Here is a 23,133-nt window from a genome sequence, read left to right on the forward strand (position 1 = left end):
CATCCACGATCCCGCCTCACGAGATTCAAACCCAGGACCTACCAGTCTCGCGCCAGAGCACTTAACCTCTAGACCACTAAGCTGACCGGCATCCAACGTTTTTAATGTCTAATTTCAACCAATTCACGAAATTGATCAACCATTCACCAATATCATCAGTGAGTTGCTATCTTCCAATCATCTCATGATCTGAACTACATTAAAATTACTAAAATCTCCACAAAATCCCCCCTTCTGATAATGTTTCTTTTCATTCATTCATTTGGATTTATTTATTCCTTTGATGAAACTTGCATAAATAAAAAGAAACAAAAAAATAAAAAAAACGAAAAAAATAAAAAAAACAATACCGGCTAATTATTTTAATTCAATTAAAATTCATCAAAAAAAATTTTGAGATTTAATTTAAACAAAATAATTTCTAAGTTAATAATAAAAAAAAATACTGATTAGATTAGATGAAGGGGAAAAAGAAAAAAAAAGAAAACTTATATTAGATCCGAATAAATAGTTTAGTGAAATGTTTATTTGTTTATTTATTTTTTTTATTTTTTTTTAAAAAAAAATTGAAAAAAATAAAATTGAAAAAATAAAAAAAATTCTTGAAGTATACACAAGTTATATTCAATCTGTTCAATCATTATGAAAAAATTCGAGGAGAAAAAATAAATTTTAGATCTCTATGTTTAATGTAGATATTTATTAGTCTGTGATAGGTACATATTTAAAGAAATAAGTATATTATATACTTGACGGCTGTTTCGTCGTATTGTGGGACTCCTCAGTAGTGCGCATCCATGCGCGAGGTTGATAGGTTCTGGGTTCGAATCACGCGAGGCGGGATCGTGGATGTTCACTGTTGAGGAGTCCTACAATAGGACGAAACAACCATTCAGTGATTTTAGGTTTTTCATGGCGATCTAGCTTCAATGGACGGATGATCTCATTTATTGAAATTACTATAATATCTATAGAACCCCTTCTGATATACTATGTACTCATTAGTGACTAGTTTTCTGAGGTAATTCTCGGAGTTTTATTGAGAACTTGTAACCAGTGAAGCTAATCTGTGTTAGATATTCGCAGATATCTACCTCAGACAATAGAAAATGGTTGCAAAATTTCATGGATTGATTGAGGTTAGACATCAACACTGTTGAATGCCGGTTCAGTGGTCTAGAGGTTAAGCGTTCGAGTGCGAGACCGAAGGTCATGGGTCCAGATCCCGCCTCCGAGATTGTGGATGTGCACTACTGAGGAGTCCTATACGAGGATGAAACAGCCGCCTAGTGCTTACAGGTTTTCAATAGTAGTCTAACACTGATCAATTAATTATTTCAATCAATAACTCAACAATCTCCACAATCCTAAACTGATAAATAAATATTCCGTATCAGAGATAAAATCTACCAAAAACCCTTATAGTTCAGAAACATGAAAGATTTTTATCAAACAGATAAATTATGGCTTGCAGTAGAATCTATGATTTGTTTCTTGAACTATTTTCGACTCATAAACAGGATCTGCTTGCATCTGAGTACTAATGTTCATATTGAAGCACATATTCAGTATCTTTTGTTTTAAAATTCGGTGAGTTGTCAGCTGATCTCTTGGGTTCATTTAGTCTTTATATCAATATTCGTAAGCTGTTGGAATATTCAATTGTTAAATGTCCAGCCTGTGCTGAATATCATGATATAGACATTTTCATACAATTTTTATAGAATAGATGGATTATAACTAGCAGTGATAAGTCGGAAGTCCTGAAAATTGATAAATCATAATGCTAACTGCAATGTATACAGCTCTCTGATTATTTTGATGATATGAGACTGTTGAAATGATAGAAAAGATTTAGAGTCCATGTTGATAGCTTTATTGCTGTTATTGTATTCCCTGAAGTAGATGACTTTACTACTGGGTTTTTATTTTCGTTCTGGATAACTATCTTCGAATAGAAGTGACTTAATTATTTTACAAATATGTTATATCAATTCGTTTGGGTGGCTTCATTTATAGTCAGTTATCTATGTAGGTTTCGTTATCTTCATTTGTCTAGCTATTCAAATCGACTGTTTTGTTACGTTGAGTTCTGATCACACAGTAGATCAAAACTTCTCTTATATGTTAACAGAGCCTATTTGTATCATTGCGTATGCAGATTGTTGATCGATATAAGTAATGTGTTTCTAGAAATTCTCTAACTGATATAAAATTGCCTTGATCCATAATTATGAAGTTTTCCAATCGATTTCAATTCTGTGGTTATCTGACTGTATTGATTTCGATGATAAAAATGTACGAAACGGTTACCTTAAATTTGTTTGCAACTTCTAATGAATGTGCAACTCACCAGGGATCTTTATACCTGTGTAGTCGCGGCACAAGATTAAGCTGTGATTCTATAGGCTTCGGTGTAAAGGCCTGGATGATGTCGTGTTCTCGTGAAAACCAGTGTAAAATTCACTCTTGCATAGTATGTTTTTATAATTGTACCTTGTACCCTTCATCTCTGTCTATGTAATACATGTCCCAATTTCATCAAGATGTCTATTGATTATCGATTGATTTGATTTTAAAGTTTAAGAAATAACTTAGAAGCTTTCCTCTACATGAAATAAATGGTGATGATATCATTCAAAACGACAAAGAAAACTTTGCAACTGAACCATCTACTTTAAAGTATTCGATGACACTGAACATTATACTAGTTTTATTAACCAACTCATGATTTCAACTTTGAAAAATACTGAAATCTCCACAAAAAACCCCTTCTGATTATAATCATATGTTAACTAGTGACTGACTTCAAGATACATGTCCTGGAGTTCTAGTGAGAAGCAGTGACCAGTGGAGTTCAACTACGTCTGTTGTGAGATAACAACTCACTGAAGACAATTGCTGAATGGTTGCTCAATTTCGTGAATTGGTTGGAGTTAGACATTAACACCGTTGGATGCCGGCTAAGTGGTCTATCGGTTGAGGGCTCTGGCGCGAGACTGGTAGGTTCTGGGTTTAAGTCTCCCGAGGTGAGATCATGGATGTGCACTGCTGAGGAGTCCCACGATAGGACGAAACGGTCGTCCAGTGCTTCCAGGTTTTCCTTTGTGGTCTAGCTTCAATGGACTCATGATTTAAACTTTGAAAAAGGACCATCCATTTATCATTCGATGGATTAATTACTAAATAACATACAAGAAAAATTCAACATAATATAATTGTTTTGCTTTTCCTTGCAATTATTTCTCTGTTCATGATAAAACTCTATCAACTATGAGTTCATTTTGTATTGGTTGTTTAAATCATCACATTGATGTTTAGCACTGCAATCGGTCAGTCTTTTATTGGCTATATGTGAATCCTGTTAAGATTGCTTCGATATTACCTTAAATCACAAGCATTATAAGCAAAGATTGATGACGACTAGTGGTGGAATCCAGAATGCACGTCTCATCCTATTTGGGACTCGTCAGCTGGATGTACCGGCATCCCACAGTTGACATTTATTCTGGTACTCGAACCCAGTACTGCCATCGCGTTATCCACTTGGCTACTGGGTGTAAAACCCAGAGCGAACATGAACTTTTGGATGCATGTACATCCAGCTGACGAGTCTAAAATAGGACGAAACGTTCCTTCTGGATTCCACTGCAAACGACCATCCATCTTTGTACCCACTATGATTGAAAAACTAACATTCCACTCCATAAATATTTCTAATATCCCATGCGTAATCAACGTGATATTTTTAGTAAGATTTATTGGGATTGCTGAACTTTCTAGTTTACATCACGAAGAGATTTTAGATAAACAGCAGTCGATAACCAGGAAGCAGTAGACAACTTTTTGTCTCCATTTTGGGACTTCTCATTAGAATGAGCTTTCATGGCTCCATCACCTGGAACCGAACTTGGAACTTCCAGACTTCGTGGTAGGCGCTTTGTTTCTAGTTTAATTGGCCAGTAATGAATGATTTACAAATTTATATTATATCACTTTCTGATAATGAAAAACCATTTTATTTGTTCAGATGAAAAGTCCTATAAAAGAAACGTCTACAATTCTATCATTCTCTGTAAAAAAATGTATACTCATAAATCCACTTGTTTAGTGTTAATCTTAAAAGCCTGAATCTATGGTAACCGTTATTTCATATATTTATGTACGTATTCAATGTGCTAATTGATGATAAATGAAATGAAACACAGGAGTTAGAGGGATATAAATAATTACGGGACTTCTAGTGAGAAGTCGTGACCAGTGGCGCTAATGCATGTCAGGTAGAGACAGGTATCTACCTCAGCACAATGGAAGTTGGTCGCGCAATTTCGTGGATTGCGTGAAGTTAAACATTAACAACGTTGGATGCCGGCCAGCTCAGTGGTCTATCGGTTAAGTGCTCTGGTGTGGGACTGGTAGATCCTGGGTTCGAATCTCGTGAGGCGGGATCGTGGATGTGCACTGTCACTGAGGAGTCCCACAATAGGACGAAACGGCCGTCCAGTCCTTCGAAGTTTCCCATGGTGGTCTAACTTCAATTGATTCATAATCTCAACTATATAAAATTATTAAAATCTCCACTAAACCCCCTTCTTATAAATAAAACATTTGGGAAACAACTATTGAAATTTAAAAAATTTCAATATTACTGTGATTATTTTATTGTTGCTTAGGAAGTCCGTTTAAATTGAATTGGATTCTTTGTATCCTTTGATGATATCAATACTACTATTGTTATTAAGATTTAATGTTTCATGTTCATGGTTTCATTATAAACTTGATAGTTACATGAATATTAAAAGTAATTTCTTTAATCTTCTATTAAAATGTTATTGAATTTAAATATGTGTAAACAATTTTTCTTAAACTTTGTTGTTTCCTCAATTAGAAATTCAAAAAAAGAAATTAAACTGTTTTTTCTAACCTTCATTTTAACCAGAAAGGGGGGGTTTGTGGAGATTTTAGTAAGTTAATGGTTGAATTCATGAGTCGATTCAAGCTAGATCAACGTGGAAAACTTGGAAACACTGGACGGCAGTTTCATCATAGTATGGGACTCCTCAACCGTGAGAATCCACGATCACACATGTGAGGTTCAAACTCAAGACCTTTGGTCTCGTACGCTAACGCTTAACCTCTGGACCACTGAACCGGCATCCAACAGTGTTATTATCTAACTTCGACCAATCTATAAAATTGTTTGACTATCCCAAATGCCCTGATACGGCCGAGAGTGGGGAGAGTCCGCTCTCTCTCTCTCTCTCGAGATGCCCTCACACGGCCATGCGTATACAGCCCCTCGTGGCATTATTGTTGTTTACGAAATGGAGAGGACGAAAAGTGAATGTCCGGAGCTTTAACCAGCTTGGTGGACACGGTGGGTCCATCTAGGGCAGTTGGAAAACCCTCATTCCAAACCGATGGTGCACATGAGTCACAGTATCCTGAGGGAACAAATGGTGTATGAACCAACCGTATGTCACCAGCAACTATGGGACTGCATCTCCTCACGATACTCCACTGCCTTGTGGATCAGACCTTTAGGTCGAAGGCTCCGGTTGTGGCTCCATAAGAAAACCATCTGCTTCAGTCTGGGCACTTGGACAGTATCACAACTCATACACAATTAAATGAAATGACAATTTTTTGTGTGGCGCATATATATCTGGTGCCCCCTTGTACCAATATTTATGTGTTCAAATAAATGAAATGAAATGACCATCCACCATTGTCTTTAGTGACTAACTGCCTCAATAACGGACACGGTTGAACTCCATTGGTCACAAGTTCTCACTAGAACTCCAAGAAATACCTCTTGTAGCCGGTCACCAGTGAGCACATGATGATTATTATCAGACTGGTGTTTTGTGGAAATTGTAATAATTTATTAGTTGACTTCATGAGTTAATTATTGATAGACCACCATGGAAAACCTGGAAAATATCAATAATATTGACTTTTAAAAGAGGAAAACATTTCTACAGTTTAACACATATATGAATGTACATTTTTAATTTGTCCATTTCTAGTCTTTGACAATAGGAGTTCACAAATCAAAGTGGAAAGCTGCTTATGATTGAATCATATTTATATAGAGTGCCAAGTTTTTCAATTACAAAAATTATCCAATGAGATTTGAATAAGCTATTAGTTAATTCTACATTCTTATTGGTTATCTGTTTACTACCTCGTTTTCTATTGGTTAATTTAGCTAGTTATTTTTAATGTACTACTTGATGTACTTATGTAATCTTTGTTGAGACGAATACAATTCTATCGACCAAGTAGTGGTGTAATCACTTGGCTTGATATCTATCATTCATCGGTGTTAAATTTGATGTTAAACTCATATCAAAATCACTTTCAATAATTGTAGACAAAATGATCAATTTTTCGACTTCAAAACAAACATCAAATGTAGTTGGTAACAAAGTCAAGAGCTGGTTAGCTGGTTCTATATGAGACCTATGTGAATAAAAGAACTGCTTGAGATCATATAAGAGGAAGAGAAAAAACAATTAAATACCTTACTTAATTACTCCCGTTACCCCTCGTGGAGGAGCATAAGTTTCCCAATTTCCTCTTCATTTTGAACCTAGTTTTATTCTCTTCTACAGTAAGCTGTTGCTGATTGTGTGCAGTCAACGGACATTGAGTATCTTGTGTAGACGATTGTTCGTAAATACTTGTACTATTTTGATAATAGTTGTGATAGTTCTCAAAGTTTCAGCTTCGCCTGTAGCTCTTCTAGGGCTACTGACAATCCAAAGACCGGATAAAAGAGGAGGATTTGGTGTTGGGTCGGCAACCCCACCCTGTAGAAAACAACATTTCGAGAAAAAACGTTAACCATTGAATGATATTATTTTGTTTTTTTGTTCATAGTTAACCAACATAATCAACATTTTCAATGAAATTTTATGGCCTTCTTCCGTGTTGGATTTTTCTCTTGTTTAAAATAATTATGATTTTTTTATCAAAAGGGATAGCATTATATGGAAAAGGAGATTATTGTAAAGCTTTTTTGTTATCAGAACGATGTTTATTCGTGCTTTAAGTATATTCAATCAAACTTTATGATAGTATATACTGATACTTGGAAAAAGTAACAGTTCGGGGATAGAGAGGAGAGTTTAAAAAGTTTGAATGGATAGCTATGATACTTAAATTAGAGTAAACTATACACCTTCCATTATGTTCCCGGTCATGACTGAATATAAGTATAAGATGAATAAAACTTATATTTTCGAGATTAATGTATGGTGGCTAGTAGTGGAATCGAGGACGAGAGTTTCGTCCTCGTTGGAACACTTCAACCGAATGTAATATATACCATATGCCTAAAAGTGACTGATTTATTTGCACTCCTAAATATCAATTGTAAGATTCCAAGAATCAATACAAATGAATTATAGTTATATTTCGTTTTAGAATTTCATTAATAACCAAGCCATATTGGTAATGTTGCGTCGAATAACACAAAATGAACAAAGGACTTTCGAGGTTATTTCGAACTATTTTTTTAGTTCATTATAACCGATACTTTTTCATAGTTCCAGTATGAGTTATTCACTGAGATGTTAGTCAGTCTCTTGTTGACGTATGTGTATGTTGTTAAGATAGCCTCGATATTGCCTCAAATCAAGCAATCTGCGCAGGATGCACATATACCAATAAGTGACTAATCCATTGTGATCCCAAACATCAATGAGAAGATTCAAACAAACAATATCAAGTGAATTTAAACTTCACCCCATTCCACAAGCGAGTAGTTATAAGAACTCAGTAACGATGTGGATAACGTGAAGACGATTAAAACAAACGCTACTCGATTCATGTTTTAGAGTGAACATGAACTCTGTGATGAAGGTGCATTCAGCTGATGAGTCCCAAATGGGACGAAACGTGCCTTCTGGATTCCACTCCTAGTCACCATCCATCGATTTTATCTTAATGTTTTCATCATTATAGCTTGGTTTATAAATAAACAAATGAAATCATTCTCAAATTCGCGAATATTGTATTTCTCCGTTACTCTCACACCCATTCTTTTGTTGGTATTATCCTAACCAGTTTTTAATGTGTTCAACCTTTGTACCATTAGGGAATTGACATTAAGAACAATGAAATCAAATCAATTAAAACAATTTAATATACAAAAATATTTTTCTTTTCTTTTCCATAGTTTCATTAATTTTTCTTTTTCTTGAAATATGAGAACAGAAAAATCAGAGTGGTTTTTATATTTAGTGAACATGAGAAGTTTTTTTGTAATATATGAGGTCAAAATAAAAAAGAAAACATTGGGAGAGAAAAGAATTTTTTTGAAGTCAAAACGGTAGAAAAATAATCATATTTGAAAGCATGAGTCAATTGAAGTTAGACCACAAAGGAAAACCTGGAAGCACTGGACGACCGTTTCGTCCTATTGTGGGACTCCTCAGCAGTGCGCACCCACAATCACGCCTCTCGAGATTCGAACCCAGGACCAACCAGTCTCTTGCTGGAGCACTTAACCGATAGATCACTCAGCCGGCATTCGATGATGTTATTGTCTAACTTCAACCAATCCACGAAGTTGAGCAATCATTCACCAAATGTCTTCAATAAGTTCATATGTCACAACAGACCTGGTTGAACTCCATTGGCCACTGCTTCACACAAGAACTCCAGAAAATATCTCCGTAACCAATAGAGTTCAACCAGGTCTGTTGGGAGATAACAACTAACTGAATACATTGGTGAATGATTGCTCAATTTCGTGGATTGGTTGAAGTTAGACATTAACACCGTTGGATGCCGGCTAAGTGGTCTATCGGTTGAGGGCTCTGGCACGAGACTGGTAGGTCCTGCGTTCGAATCTCTCCAGGCGCGATCGTGGGTGCGCACTGCGGAGGAGTCCCATGCTGGGATGAAACGGCCGTCCAGTGCTTCCAGGTTTTCCTTGTTGGTTTAGCTTCAATTGACTCATGCTTTTAACTATATAAAATTACTAAAAATCTCCACAAAACCCCCTTATGATATTGTTTGTTTTTATTTGTCTATACCTTTTTCAATAACACGTGAGTAAATATTTCATTGTTTACACTATCATAATGATTGTTATTTTGTTTCTCTCTCTTTCTCTCTTTCTTGCAACCATCTATTCATCTAGGTTGTTAATGGTTATTGGGTTTTTGGAACAATGATCTGTGATGTATTCGTTATGTTCGATGTATTATTCTGTACTGCATCAATACTCAACTTAGTAGCTATTTGTTTGGACAGGTAAATTGACTGTTATCTTTTATTTCATTATCTTTAATACTTTTCTTACTTCGAATTTATTTACTTCCAATCATCATAGGGTAAGTCATATGATTTTTTCTTCGCTATTTCATCCGTGTTATACATGTGTGTTTTTTCTTAAAGATTGTCTTCATGATAATTTTGTTTGAATTGTAAGAGTGAATACACATATTACATGTGTAACTCATATTGTGGTGTATCGTACTTACGTCGATAGACATGAGCATTATGTAACACCAATAGAACTATAAGCAAAGATGAATAGTGGCTAGCAGTGGAATACAGGATTCACATTTCGTCCCATTTGGGATTTGTCAGCTGGATGTACCTGCATCTCAGAGATGATATTCACTCTGGGACTCGAACCCAGTACCTTTCGCTTCAAACGCCATCGCGTTATCCACTCAGCCACTGAGTCCTGATAGCCACTTGCTTGTGCAATGGGGTGAAGTTGAAATTCACTTAGTATTGTTTGTTTGAATAGTCCCATTGATGTTTTTACGACTGCAACTGGTCAGTCTCTAATTGGCATATGTGCATACTGTGCGTATTGCCTCGATATAGCCTTAATTCACAAGCATGATAAGCAAAGATGGATAGTGGCTAGCACATATGGCCAATAAGAGACTGATCAATTGCAGTCCTAAATATCAATGAAAAGATTCAAACAATTAATACTAAGTGAACTAATAGAACTGGATAATCTGGCAACAGAAGGCTATGGAGGTTGATTTGAAGAAAACAGGAACCGAAATCGGAAGGAAGTGTAAATCGGAAGAAACATACGTAATGTAAAAGACAAATGATGAAAATTTTCAAGTGAAGTATTTAGCGTATGGTTATCATATTTGACCAAGATATTCTGTAAATTAACTGTTCACACCTAAGTTCTCATTCATTACAGCTTCACGATGATATTCTACAGTAACTTTGAAATAGAAAGATCATTTTATAAGGAGTTTTTTATTCAAATTACTAGTATTAACGAAAAGAACTTGCTAGTTATTATCATAAATTTAATAAAAAACATTTGACTAAATGACAATATCTGTGGATTCAACTAAACAAACACCCATACCTTACTTACTTAATTACTTACGCCTGTTACCCCTCATGAAGGAACATAGGCCGCCTATCAACATTCTCCATTCAACCCTATCTTGAGCAATCCTTTTCAATTCTTTTCAGTTACCATTCATCCATTTTATATCTCCTTCTATTTCCCGGTATAATATGTTCTTTCCTCTTTTCCGCATAAATACACATCTCAATAAATACTAATTTAATTGTTGACTATTTGTTGTTGTTTTTGTTGTTTTCTTATGTTGATTTCCCTATTTAATGCAAATCAAAAAAAAAGAAAAAAAAAGAAACGAGAAATATAAAAAAATAAAAAAAATGTTATCATAATGATTATCTGAACTATGGATGTTTGTTTGTTTGTTCTTTTTTCTCATTCCCCTTTTTTTTTAAAAAAAAATAAGTAATTGAGTAACAAATCAACATGTTATTTTTTTTCTTTTCATTTGTTTGATTTTTTTTATATTTAAGACAAAGTATAGATGAATTTAAAGTAAACAATACGAGAAATTGAGATGATACAACATGGGGAAAAAGAAAAAAAAAGGAGTAACCAAAAAAAACAACAGAAAAACCACTTGTTTACTAGTTTCTTTTTTATTATGATCAAAAATACAAATAAATGACAGTCACTATGTATAGATAGATTGAATGAATGATCTAGTGAATGGAAAAAAAAAACAGTATTCATGTTTAATAAATATCCGCTTGCTCGCTTGCTCACTCACACAAACACCCACCCACCCACCTACCCACTCACTCATTCACTCAGCAACCCGACAAACACCCCCCACCCATCCATAATATAAATTCGAATTTATATAAAGATAACAATTTTACAAATTATTCTAGATTTCTCTTTTCATCCATTAAAAACAAACAAACAAAACAAAAGGAAACATATTTAGATTTGTTTTTTCTATTTTTTATCTCATCACGAATATCATTTTTTTGTGTTTTTCGTTGAACATTAAGAAGTTAGCTGAAACAACAGAAATGACTGGTAGATTATACATGATGAAAAAAAAAAAAACAACAATAACAAATAAACTGTGAAATAAATTTTCACTATGGAGATATGGAGATTTTCATAGTTGAAAGAAAGAGTCAATTGAAGTTAGATCATCAGGGAAAACCTGGAAGCACTGGACGGCCGGCTCAGTAGTCTATCGGTTAAGTGCTCGCGCGCGAGACTGGTAGGTCATGAGTTCGAATCTCGCGAGGCGAGGTCGTGAATACGCACTGCTGAGGAGTCCCACAATAGGACGAAACGGCCGTCCAGTGCTTCCAGGTTTTCCCTGATGGTCTAGCTTCAATTGATTCACTCTTTCAACTATTAAAATATTAAATCTCCACAAAAACCTCTTCTGATAATATGGAGATTTCATTGAGATCCAGAACTGATAAATAATAGAGCATCATTGAAAAATTGGAAGCATTGGATGGCCGTTTCGTTCTAGGATATATGAATATAAGTGTATTTAGGAGGACTCATTTACATCAAAGTACACATACTGTCTCACTTACATAAACCTGTATTCAAACAAGTGCATAAACCTTAGTTAGTGAAAATAATAAACAGAAAATAATGGAAACTATTGCAAAAATCAGAAAGCAATGAATAGCTAGCTACTTAGTCCTGTTCTCTGACTAACTTCCATATGTAATTCCTGAAATTCTAGTAAGAAGCCATAATTAGTGGAGTTCAGTCATGTCGATTGTAAGACAGTTATCCACATAAGACAATAGAAAATAGTCATTCATTGGATAATTCATTCACTGAATCTTGGGTCAGTAATTTAGGAGCTAAGGATTTATGAGCGAGATCTTAGGCTTAGTCCTTTGTGGACAGGTTGTAAATGTTCGCCGTTGGCGAGGTACATACTATGATGAAAAAACTGTCCAGCTTCTCCTAATGTACAACGGTCATCTATCTGAGGTCAGTCCGTCACTTAATTAGTTCGAATAATAGTTTTTAACTAGCTTTATATCAACTTGTTTCAGTCAACTCCAATGCTATCGCCATTTTCCAATAATAATAACATTCATCAGGGTTAGAATAGAAGGACTGAAGCTAGAAGTCAGATTCAGGCTCATGCTTCGTCAGGTGGCTACATCTCTAGAGAGTGATACAATAAGTCAAACATGTTTTCCACGGCTAATGAAACCAGATCATTCCACTGTGGTAAACAAAGTGTGCAGTGGTGTTTGGATTGGTAGATAAGCTTCAGTCGGTACCTATGTATGCTAATGTGTCCTATTCATAATTTTACTAATGAGATGGCTAATGATGCCTGTGATTTTAATGAGAGTTTGTTCAAGGGTTTATTTCACAGGGTAAGTGGGGCCTTTGTTTTTTTGATTATTAAAGGATGCTGCCTATGTGGAAGCATGCAGCACACACTTCTGATGTGCAGAAATGTAAACCGAATACTACTTAGTTATGTACGTTTGCCTATGTACATATATTTGTCAATAATGGAACTCCTATCACTCACTGACATTATTTCCAGAATAACTGCTGTTACTCTGATTCTCATCAGCATCTATAATACATTGAAAGAATAGATATGTGTTCTACAACTGTATTAAATCGACTACATAAACTATCTTAAACAATAAACTTTCAATTTATTTTAAATCAAAGATACTGGCTAACTAAATGTTCATGACTTGAATTATTGCGTGAGTGGTTTTATTTTCATTTGTTAGATACTACTTAATTTTATTCAGTAAACAGTAAAAGGTTCTTAAGTATTATTCTTAGTTGTTTATCTAATCATTGATAATATTAGACTTGGAACAGATATATATATATCTTAATTCAAGTTGATGTATATTGTATCAGTTCAACAATACTGAGAGAGAAGTTAACTGACAAGATGAGAAGATAACATTATAAGGTTAAACATTATGGAAGTAATGTATCTTAAGGTTAGCTGATTGATTTGTTCACTTTATTATCTATCAGATCAATGACCTCCTGTTAATTAATATGTTAGTGATCATAAAAAAAATGACTTAGGGGAATTTTACTGTCTATTAGTAGATGAACTCTTCAAATTCACCACCCAATTATAAGATGAAGACAGTGAATAGGTTAAGCTATCTATTATTCTTTACTCTACTCACTAAGTAACTGACCATATAGGGCGACAAACCATAGATAGAACAAAACCAGTGATTAGTTAGCACTAATTTAGAAATAGTAAAGTATACAACAATAATTTATGAATAAAAACTGTAGCTTCATATAAGAGAAACATAAAAATTCAATAAACGAATGATTTAGTCAGAAGGGGTTTTTTGTGGAGATTTCAGTATTTTCATAGTTGAAATCATGAGTCAATTCAAGCTAGACCACAAAGGAAAACCTGGAAGCACTGGATGGCCATTACGTCCTATTGTGGGACATCTCAGCAGTGCGCATCCACGATCACACGCATGAGAGTCGGATCTCGGACATTCGGTCTTACGTGCGAACGTTTAACCTCTAGACCACTGAGCTGGCTTCCAACGGTATTAATGTTTAACTTCAACTAATCCACGAAATCGAGCAACCGTCCACCATTGCCTTCAGTGAGTTACTATCTCACAACAGACCCGGTTTAACTCCATTGGTCACAGCTTTTCATCAGAACTCCAGAAAATACCTCTTGAAGCCAGTTACTAGTGAGCATATGTTGATTATTATCAGAAGACGTTTTTGTGGATATTATAGTAATTCCAATAATTGAGTTATTAAGTCAACTGAAGCTAGACCACCATGATAAACCTGGAACAACTGGATGACCGTTTCGTTCTATTGTGTGACTCCTCAGCAGTGCGCATCCACGATCTCGCCTCGCGAGATTCGAACCCAGGACTTACCAGTAATTATACTGTGATGTTTGTTACTTATACTGACAGAAATAAGTTGTATGTCTCATCAATCGGAAGTAGAATGCCTGACAGAAGAAGATTGAATTGAAGAGTACAGGAAGGGAAACACAAAGTAATTGTAATAATAATAAGAGAAATGGAAGAATTATGAAGCACGTACAGGACAACTAAAGGAAGATTTGTAAATAATATATTCAATGTATACTTTTCATATTTTATGAGGTCACTCTGTAATTGTGGGTTAAATAATGAGTTGGTATTCTCCCTACCTAAGTTCCTCATTCACTACAATACTATAAAGCTATCGATAACAATTCCATATAGAATAATTTCAAAAGTTCTTATGATGAATGTTTAATCAAAATTTATAACTCCTAATTAGATTATGTCTATTATAATGCACCTACTGATGATTGTTTTCGATATTCAATAAATGTGTTTTATCAGAAAGGGGTTTTGTGGATGCGCACTGCTGAGGAGTCCCACAATAGGACGAAACGGCCGTCCAGTGCTTCCAGGTTTTCCATGGTGGTCTAGCTTCAATTGACTCATGATTTCAACCATATAAAATGTGTTTTATTTAGTATTTACTATCATCTCTCCATTCATTTACTGTATGAGCTCTACTGATTAAAGTATAGTTCTCACTAATAATTTCATTTCAAACGTCTAGATTAATCCATAAGTGCTTGTTATGAATACGTCGAATGTAGCACAGGTCGATAAGTTAAATGGGAAACGAAAATACAGCTTTAATTGCAGCTTAAAATCAAATATTCTATCAAAATCATACTACATAATCAACCAACCACTCACTAAATAGACTTACAGAAAAAAAGTACCCGAACATTGAACATTAAAGACTAAATTCACTTGGTATTATTTGTTTGAATCTTCTTATTGATGTTTACGATTGCAATTAATCAGTCTCTTATAGACCATATGTGCATACTGTGCGTATTACCTCGATATAGCCTTATTTCACAAGCAATATAAGCAAAGATGGATAGATAGTGGCTAACAGTGGAATCCAGGACGTGTGTTTCGTCGGATTTGGAACTCGTCAGCTGGACGTATCTGCATCTCAAAGTTGATGTTCACACATATACCAATAAGAGACTGATCATTTGCAGTCCTAAACATCAATAAGAAGATTCAAACAAATAATACTAAATGAATTTCAACTTCACCCCATTGCACAAGCAAGTGGCTATCAGGACTCAGTGGCTGAGTGGATAACGCGATGTCATTTGAAGTGAAAGGTACTGGGTTCGAGTCTCAGAGTGAACATCAACTCTGAGATGCAGGTACATCCAGCTGATGAGTCCCAAATAAGGCGAAACGCGGGTCAAACTTGATTCTACTGCTAGCCACTATCCAGAACACTGAAGACGTTGCAAATAATCTCAAACCTAGATCAGTTATAAAACTTTCGTTAACTACTCAAATAACTTTCTAGTCGGCATGGTTTCTTAATGAAAATGGATTTCAAATTTTAAAGGATCTTTACAAAATAGAAAAACTCAACTGATGCAACTAATTAATTAAAACAAAACAATGTTCATTTGTTCACTCTGTATACTATATATATTCAGGAAGTAACAACACATTAACTGATGAAATAACATTAAACTTTTACCCCACACTGTACTCCCCCTCTCTCTCTCTCTCTCTCTCTAACTCTCCATTTTGTCATCAGTAGGCAACAATCTAAAGTAAATTTTTTTTAAGGAGAAATAGTAAACAACACAAATGATGTTTCTATTTTTAATTTTATTTATTTTATGGATTGTTTTTTTTTGGGGGGGGGCTTTATTTGATCATTACTATCTATTTCCTCTTCTTTACTTTTAAAATGATTCTTGTTTATGTATATTAATTTATTTGTTTATTTATTTATCATTTCCTTGAAAGGAATATGTTCTTCTACTATTATTTCTTGTTTTTTTCCTTTTTTTATTTTCATTCATTGTTTTTTTTGTAAAAGATCTCTCTGTGTAATACATATATTTCCTCCCCCTTCTTCTATCCCTCCCCCTCCCTCTCTCTCTCTCTGTTTTTACATTTTTTTGTCTTTTATAAAAACACATAGATACATACTGTGAGAGGTAGAGTAAGAAAGAAAAAGTTACATTATGAGCTCATAGTTACTACCCAAAACCTTAGTTTTCTTTGCCAATTATATATATGTCATTTAATCAATTCATTGTATGACTTGTAAAATTTAAATTTTATATGAATATTGGTGTAATGAAATAAATAGATTATGTAATACTTAGAGAAAAAGATAAGAGATGAGGTAGATCCGACATCATAAATAAATGAAAGCAACGAAAATGATTCTGTTTGTAATAGAATAGATTTGTTAGAGAAATAAATCAAATAGAATGAACCATTTTCTTACTTAGGACTTATCGATTAGAGTGCGAAATTTAAGATTTTAATCTTGATGTGAACATTCACATTATTATCAAGGTACATTCCTCTGAAAAGTCCCAAATAATACCACTTCGTTTTAGTATCAGATTACTTAGAAGTGCACATCCATAACCGCATGAAAGATCCTGTTTTTTGATACTTGTTAGAGTTGTGGATGTGAACAGTTGAGAAGTCCAACAGTAGAATGAGACAGCCATCTTGCGCATCCTGCTTTTCGATGGTTGTCTAACTTATATTAATCAGTGATATGTAACCAAAATGAATATTGTAAACAAATTAATTAATAATACTTTCATTTATCTAAGTAATTCATGTTAGCACTTTATAATTTAGTCAACCTTTTTTCCATTCATCAGCATAAAAATATTTTATCTGTTTATGTATTTATAATTATTTTTTCTCAAAATACAGACAACTAAAGTTATGTCAAATTAAGATCATGAATCGATCAGTGTTAGACGACCATTGAAGATCTGGAAGCACTGAACCGCGGTTTCGTCCTAGTATGAGACTCATTAGCAGTACGTACTCATGATCCCGCACGCAAGATCCAGGTTTACAATAGTGGTCTAACCCTGATTGATACATGATCTCAATTGAAAGCCAACAATCTTCACAACCTCATATTGATAATTATATCAAACTATTGTATTTATGCATTATATCTTCATTATGAATTAGGATCGTTTAAATGTAAAAAATGTAAAAAATGATATATACATGGTAAAATTGGGTTTTGGACTTCAGGCTGCTGGTTTCGTCCAATATGGGACTTGTCAGTTGGATATACTCGTATCTTAGTGTTGGTGCTTACACTAAGTTCTGAGTTCACTACCAACTGATTTTAACTCTAAAGCATCATTCAGTGAGCTAAATGAAAAAAACATTGAAAACCAGGAAACACTGATCAACTGTTTGAGATCATTCAACATTATACATCAATAGATGTCTTAAGTTCGATTCCAATATCTACTGATATAGTGACCCATACTATTCAGTTCTTCCTCAATCTTGTTGCTCGACTAAATTAAGTCAGTTTGTGATGTAAGCTATGAAATTCGACAATCTCCATAAACTCTTTACATATATTAATTAATTTCAATCTAAAGATAATTTTCATCAAGATTTTACATTTATAGAAGAGTTAACGAAAAAGATGAAGGATTTCTTCATTTAATCTATTGTAATTTGAGAATCTTAATTATCTTAAACTTGCAACTTAACAAATGATTGGATTAATAACATTTACATTTCTGTCAGAAGGGGCTTTTTATGGATGTTATAGTAATTTCAATAGTTCAGATCATGAGTCAATTGAAGCTACATCAACATAGAAAATCTGAAAGCATTGGATGGCCGTTTCGTCCTATTATGGGACTCCTCAGCAGTGCGCATCCCAGCCGTTCAATGCTTCCAGGTTTCCCATGGTGGTCTAGCTTCAATTGACTGATGATCTCAACTATTGAAATTTACATTTCTGTTAAGAAAAGTATTACCATTAAATTATTGAATAATGATTCTATATATAAATTCACTTAGTATTGTTTACTTGAATCTTCTCATTGATGTTTAGCACTGCAACTGGTCAGGCTCTTCAGCTGAGTTGTCTCAAATAGAAAGAAACGTGCGTCCTGGATTCCACTGTTAGCCACCATCCATCTTTGCTTATCATAAATATCATTGTTTTCTTCAATCCTTTCCTTAATTATATATATATATATATTTTGCTCTGTTTTGTAATATCTAGGTACTTAGCTGTAACTAAACCAATTATCTATGCCAAACATAATAATATGCGACGTGTACAAATATCTATTGCATTAGTATGGATTGTATCATTTCTAATAGCTGTACCATTAATATGTGGTTTAAATATAAATCGTTATAATGATCCAACAATATGTCAATCATTCAATGCTTTATACATTATTTGTTCATCATTAGGTTCATTCTATTTACCAGCTATCATACTTATTGTAGTATATCAACGTATCTTTGCATTAATTAAACAACGACATAAATCTTTACGATTAAATCAATCAACAAAACAACAATCGACTACTCTATCGTCATTTCAACAATCACAACAACTACTACACCAACAACAATCAAACTTACATGATGAAGAAGAAGAACGACGACGACAACGACAACAACAACAAGAAGAAGTACCTACTTTACAATTATATGATAGTCAATGTTTCAATGATGATCAAACTCTGACAATACAATCATCTTCTTCTACAAAAGTCTTAGAAGACCCGATACAGCATATACAACTTACCAACGACCTAAACCACATCAGAAATTCCTGTATATCATCTGAATCATATGAAAATTCATTAGATCTACATTTTGAAGGACCACGTAATGATATACCATCACCAAATTTAAATTCTCATACGGATCGATTAATTTACGCGATAACTCATACGTATCCATTGGATCATTTTAAATCAACCAATCAAATTCAAGGAATCAATTTAAATGAAGATCATAATCATAATAATAATTTAATCAATAATCCATTCAATCAATTATCTACATCTGAAACAGATTTAAATACATTAAAATCATTTGAATCCCCTAAACATATATTGAGCAATTCAAATCAAGCATCACTTATATCCCCGCATACCAACGATGATGATGATGACGACGACGACGGTGATGAAGAAGAAGAAGAAGTATCTGGAACTACATTTCAATGTGATCATGTATATAATACATCACCTATAAAACATTCACCTTTTAAACAATCTAAAAAAGAAGAAGAGTCACTTAAAGAACAAAACCAAATTACTCACAACTCTTCAATGATACTCCAAGAAGAAGTCATTTGTAATTCAATCAAACAATCAAATACTTCTAGATTATCCATTCAAAAGCTTAAATATCATACAAAGAATCTATCTTGTCATCATCAACATCATCATCATCATTATATTTTGTTTAAATCAACACTTAGAAATCTATTTACATTATCATGGATTCATACTTGTTTAAATAATAATCATTCAAATGTATATAATAGTTCAACATCAAATGATTCTAACTATTCATGGCCAAATATGAGTGAATGTTATGGATTAAGTTCTGATGAAATTACAGATCATTGTTTGAAGAATTATAGTGATCAAGATGATAATGAGGATGACGATGTAGACGACGACGACGATGATGATGATGTCGTCGATGAAGATGAAGGAAATGATCATGAATATTCTTCATGTAAATGTTGTCAACATTCATTATGTCAATCTAGTTTTGAACAATCATATGAATGTAGTCAATGTCATCCAATGATAATACAATATACTACTTATCAATCATTAAATAAAAATGGATTTATGAAATTAAATAATGGATTTAATAATAATAATAATAATAATAATAAAATAATTAAAAATAATCAACAAAAAAATAAAAAAATAAATTTAAATTTAAATGAGAAACATAAATTTAAATTTAAAAAATTTTCCCGCGGTAAACCCATATTTGAATTCAATGATCAATTTAAACAAAATTTACAATTAATGATACAATATTTGAATAAATTTTTTAAATTATTTCATATAAATACAAATAGAAATCATTATATAAATGAAAAGAATCAAAATCATAATCATATAAATCATTCAATACTACCTATTGATATAGATATAAGTAGTGAAAAATTTATAAAAAAAATATCATGTAATCATAGTCCAAAACATCATATAATATTAAAAAATAAAAATATTTTATCAAATAAAGAGAAAAAAGCAACGAAAACATTAGCTATTGTATTAGGTAAGTTGATTTTTTTTTAAAAAAAAAAATTTTTCTGAAGGATTTTCTTCCTATTGTGGAACTCCTCAGCAGTGCGCAACCACGATCTCATCTCGCGAGATTCGAATCCAGAATCTAGCAGTCTCGCGCGCGAGCTCTTAATATCTAGACCACTGAGCTGACATCCAACGGTATTAATGTCGAACTTCAACCAATCCACGAAACTGAACAACTGTCCACTATTGTCTTCAGTGAGTTATTATCTCATAACAGACATAGTTGAAATTCATTGGTCACGTATTTTCACTAGAACTTCAAGAAATACTTCTTGAAGCCAATCACTAGTGAGCATATATTGATTAATACCAGAAGGGGTTTTTGTGGATATTATATTAATTTTAGTAGTTGAGTTATTGAGTACATTGAAGCTTGACCACCATGATAAACTTGGAAGCACTGGATGGCAGTTTTGTCCTATTGTGAAACTCTTCAGCTGTGCGCTGAGGATATAGTGATTAGAAGTGACTAAAAGTGGAATTTAAGATTCACATCATATTGTATTCAGAATATATAGACTAGATGATGAGTGAGGGGTGAGGGAGGTTAAGGTTAAGAGGTATTGAATTCGAATATCAGTTTAAATATCAACATTGGTATGTAAATAAATTCAACTGATTAATCACAAACAGGACGAAATTTACATCCTGGATTCTATTATTAGCTCATATCCGACTTTAATGTGAACTTTTGAAAATATTACAATATTGATATGATTAGCTCAGAATGCACATACATTTATAGAGACAGATTAGTTGCAGCCTTTTATATTTAAAACCGTAGAATACAAACCCTTCCAAATTGCTGATAAAGCTGGGTTTTTTTATTACAAGATTGAACTGGGCTAGACAATCATGAAAACTAAAGAGAATTGGCAATTTCGCCAACACCTAGCAGGGACTCCACATAAGACCGTTTTAACTTAAAAGTCATGAGCTGAATGTATTTATATTGCTTGTATGAGTGTGGAATGACAATGAACAACACTACTGTTTAAAAATGTTACTTCAAGACCTATCTACATCAATGACTCGTCTGATCACAAAAAACTGAATGTAATGACCACTTTGTCTATCCTAAGTAGGTAGGTCATTGGCTGAATAAATATGGATATTAACACAAAATGAGATTGGTTTAAGTCAACATGTGGTATTTGTAGAAGTGAAGAAACTTCTGTCTACGTACCAGCAGTTCATTCAGTACTTCTTCATGACTGTAAAATCTACCGTTCGAAGGTAAAATACGTGATTATTTCACTAGAATGCTAATGCAAAGGTCTTTTAGTATTTGTTAGAATACAGATGAGTGATTATTGTAAGTTCTCTCAAGATCACGCAGAAGAGTATTATATGGAGAATGATGAATCGAATAGCCAAACGATAAACTCTTGTCAAATTAAAAGGATAAGTTGTATGACACATAGACAAAACAGTCACTGCTCTCAATGTATTAATTAATGACTATATCATAAGCGTATGAAAGAATAAAGCTGAATATGGTCAGACTAAAGAATAACATCAGTTCCTGGTTGTTTTAGTATGTTCACGTGATAAGTAAAAATCGTGGTTGAAGACCTTATTTAAAATAGCTCAATAACAATGGCATACGTACACAGGTATGAAATCTTTATCTTCAAAACGAATCCCAGTCTTAGTATTGTTTTACTATCCATATTCCTCAATTTCAATCGTTTTCATACCCATGCACCGTTGGACACAGGACTAATAGTTCTAATGGCTTAATGTTTGCTAAGAAACGTTGAAGGTCGGTTGAAGGGTAGGGTTGAGAATTTCACCGTTGTGGAGTTCCATGCTGGAAAGAAACAGAGGTCCAATACTCTCTGATTTTTAATTGCATTCTAACTAATATCAAACTATGATGAATTCTGTATACTAATGAAACCAGTGCTGACAAAACCCCTTCAAATGAACCAAATCTTCAGCGTTTTGCTTTTCTAACACCACTGTTGCTACATTTATCTTGACTCGTCCATCTTTCTCGATTGAATGAAATGAAATGTAAGACTTTGAACCAGTTTTGCTGTCACTTGATTTTCTATTCTGCTTTTGAACAACTAGACCATAGTGTTAGAACAAAATAATCAAACACCAGTGTGACTCGTTTCCTAGTCTATCATGTGTATATACAATCAAACAAGCTTCAATGAAACTTTGGATCTGAAGTGAGGTCACATTTCATCGATCTCAATAATCAATATTCTTAAAAATCAAAATTCCACATTTAAACTTAATTATACTGTTTGATCGCTAAGCAGTAACCAATGTTGTATTAAAAATTCCTCATAAATGCCATCAAACTTCTATCAACCCCTTACTATTGCACAGGTCTAGATCCCTAAGGGAGAATCAATCCTCTCAAATTGTAAAACACACCTTAATAGTAATTTCAAACTACAGTTTAACTCAAGCCTGGTATATTTCACTGACTGTCTAGAAACAAATAAAATGCAATAATCATTACTGTTTTTATGGTTTACATCACTAAATAACCGAATCTAAACACTCACTATAAACCAGGATGCATTGAATAATCTTTTCTTCATAGTAGATGACTCCTCAATAGTCCACATCAATAGCTCTATTGCTGATCCAACCC

The 23,133-nt window shown here is 33.6% G+C and overlaps 1 protein-coding gene and 1 non-coding gene across 2 annotated transcripts; one reads left to right on the top strand and one right to left on the bottom strand.

Annotated features, from left to right (window-relative positions):
* Positions 1-9,184: 9,184 nt before the first annotated feature.
* Positions 9,185-22,634, top strand: Smp_127720 (putative g-protein coupled receptor fragment; the record flags this gene model as incomplete). The annotated part of the gene is made up of 4 exons (XM_018798584.1): positions 9,185-9,267; positions 18,437-18,757; positions 18,884-19,523; positions 22,596-22,634. 4 exons carry the CDS (start codon positions 9,185-9,187, stop codon positions 22,632-22,634), a joined length of 1,083 nt encoding a protein of 360 aa, XP_018653512.1.
* On the bottom strand, positions 9,635-9,705 carry Smp_tRNA_01251_Pseudo_TTG.1.1. Its single transcript has one exon. It is a non-coding gene (tRNA).
* Positions 22,635-23,133: the final 499 nt, after the last annotated feature.

The sequence above is a fragment of the Schistosoma mansoni genome, chromosome 7 (genome assembly GCF_000237925.1).
Source record: "Schistosoma mansoni strain Puerto Rico chromosome 7, complete genome".
In the NCBI taxonomy this organism is placed as follows: domain Eukaryota; kingdom Metazoa; phylum Platyhelminthes; class Trematoda; order Strigeidida; family Schistosomatidae; genus Schistosoma; species Schistosoma mansoni.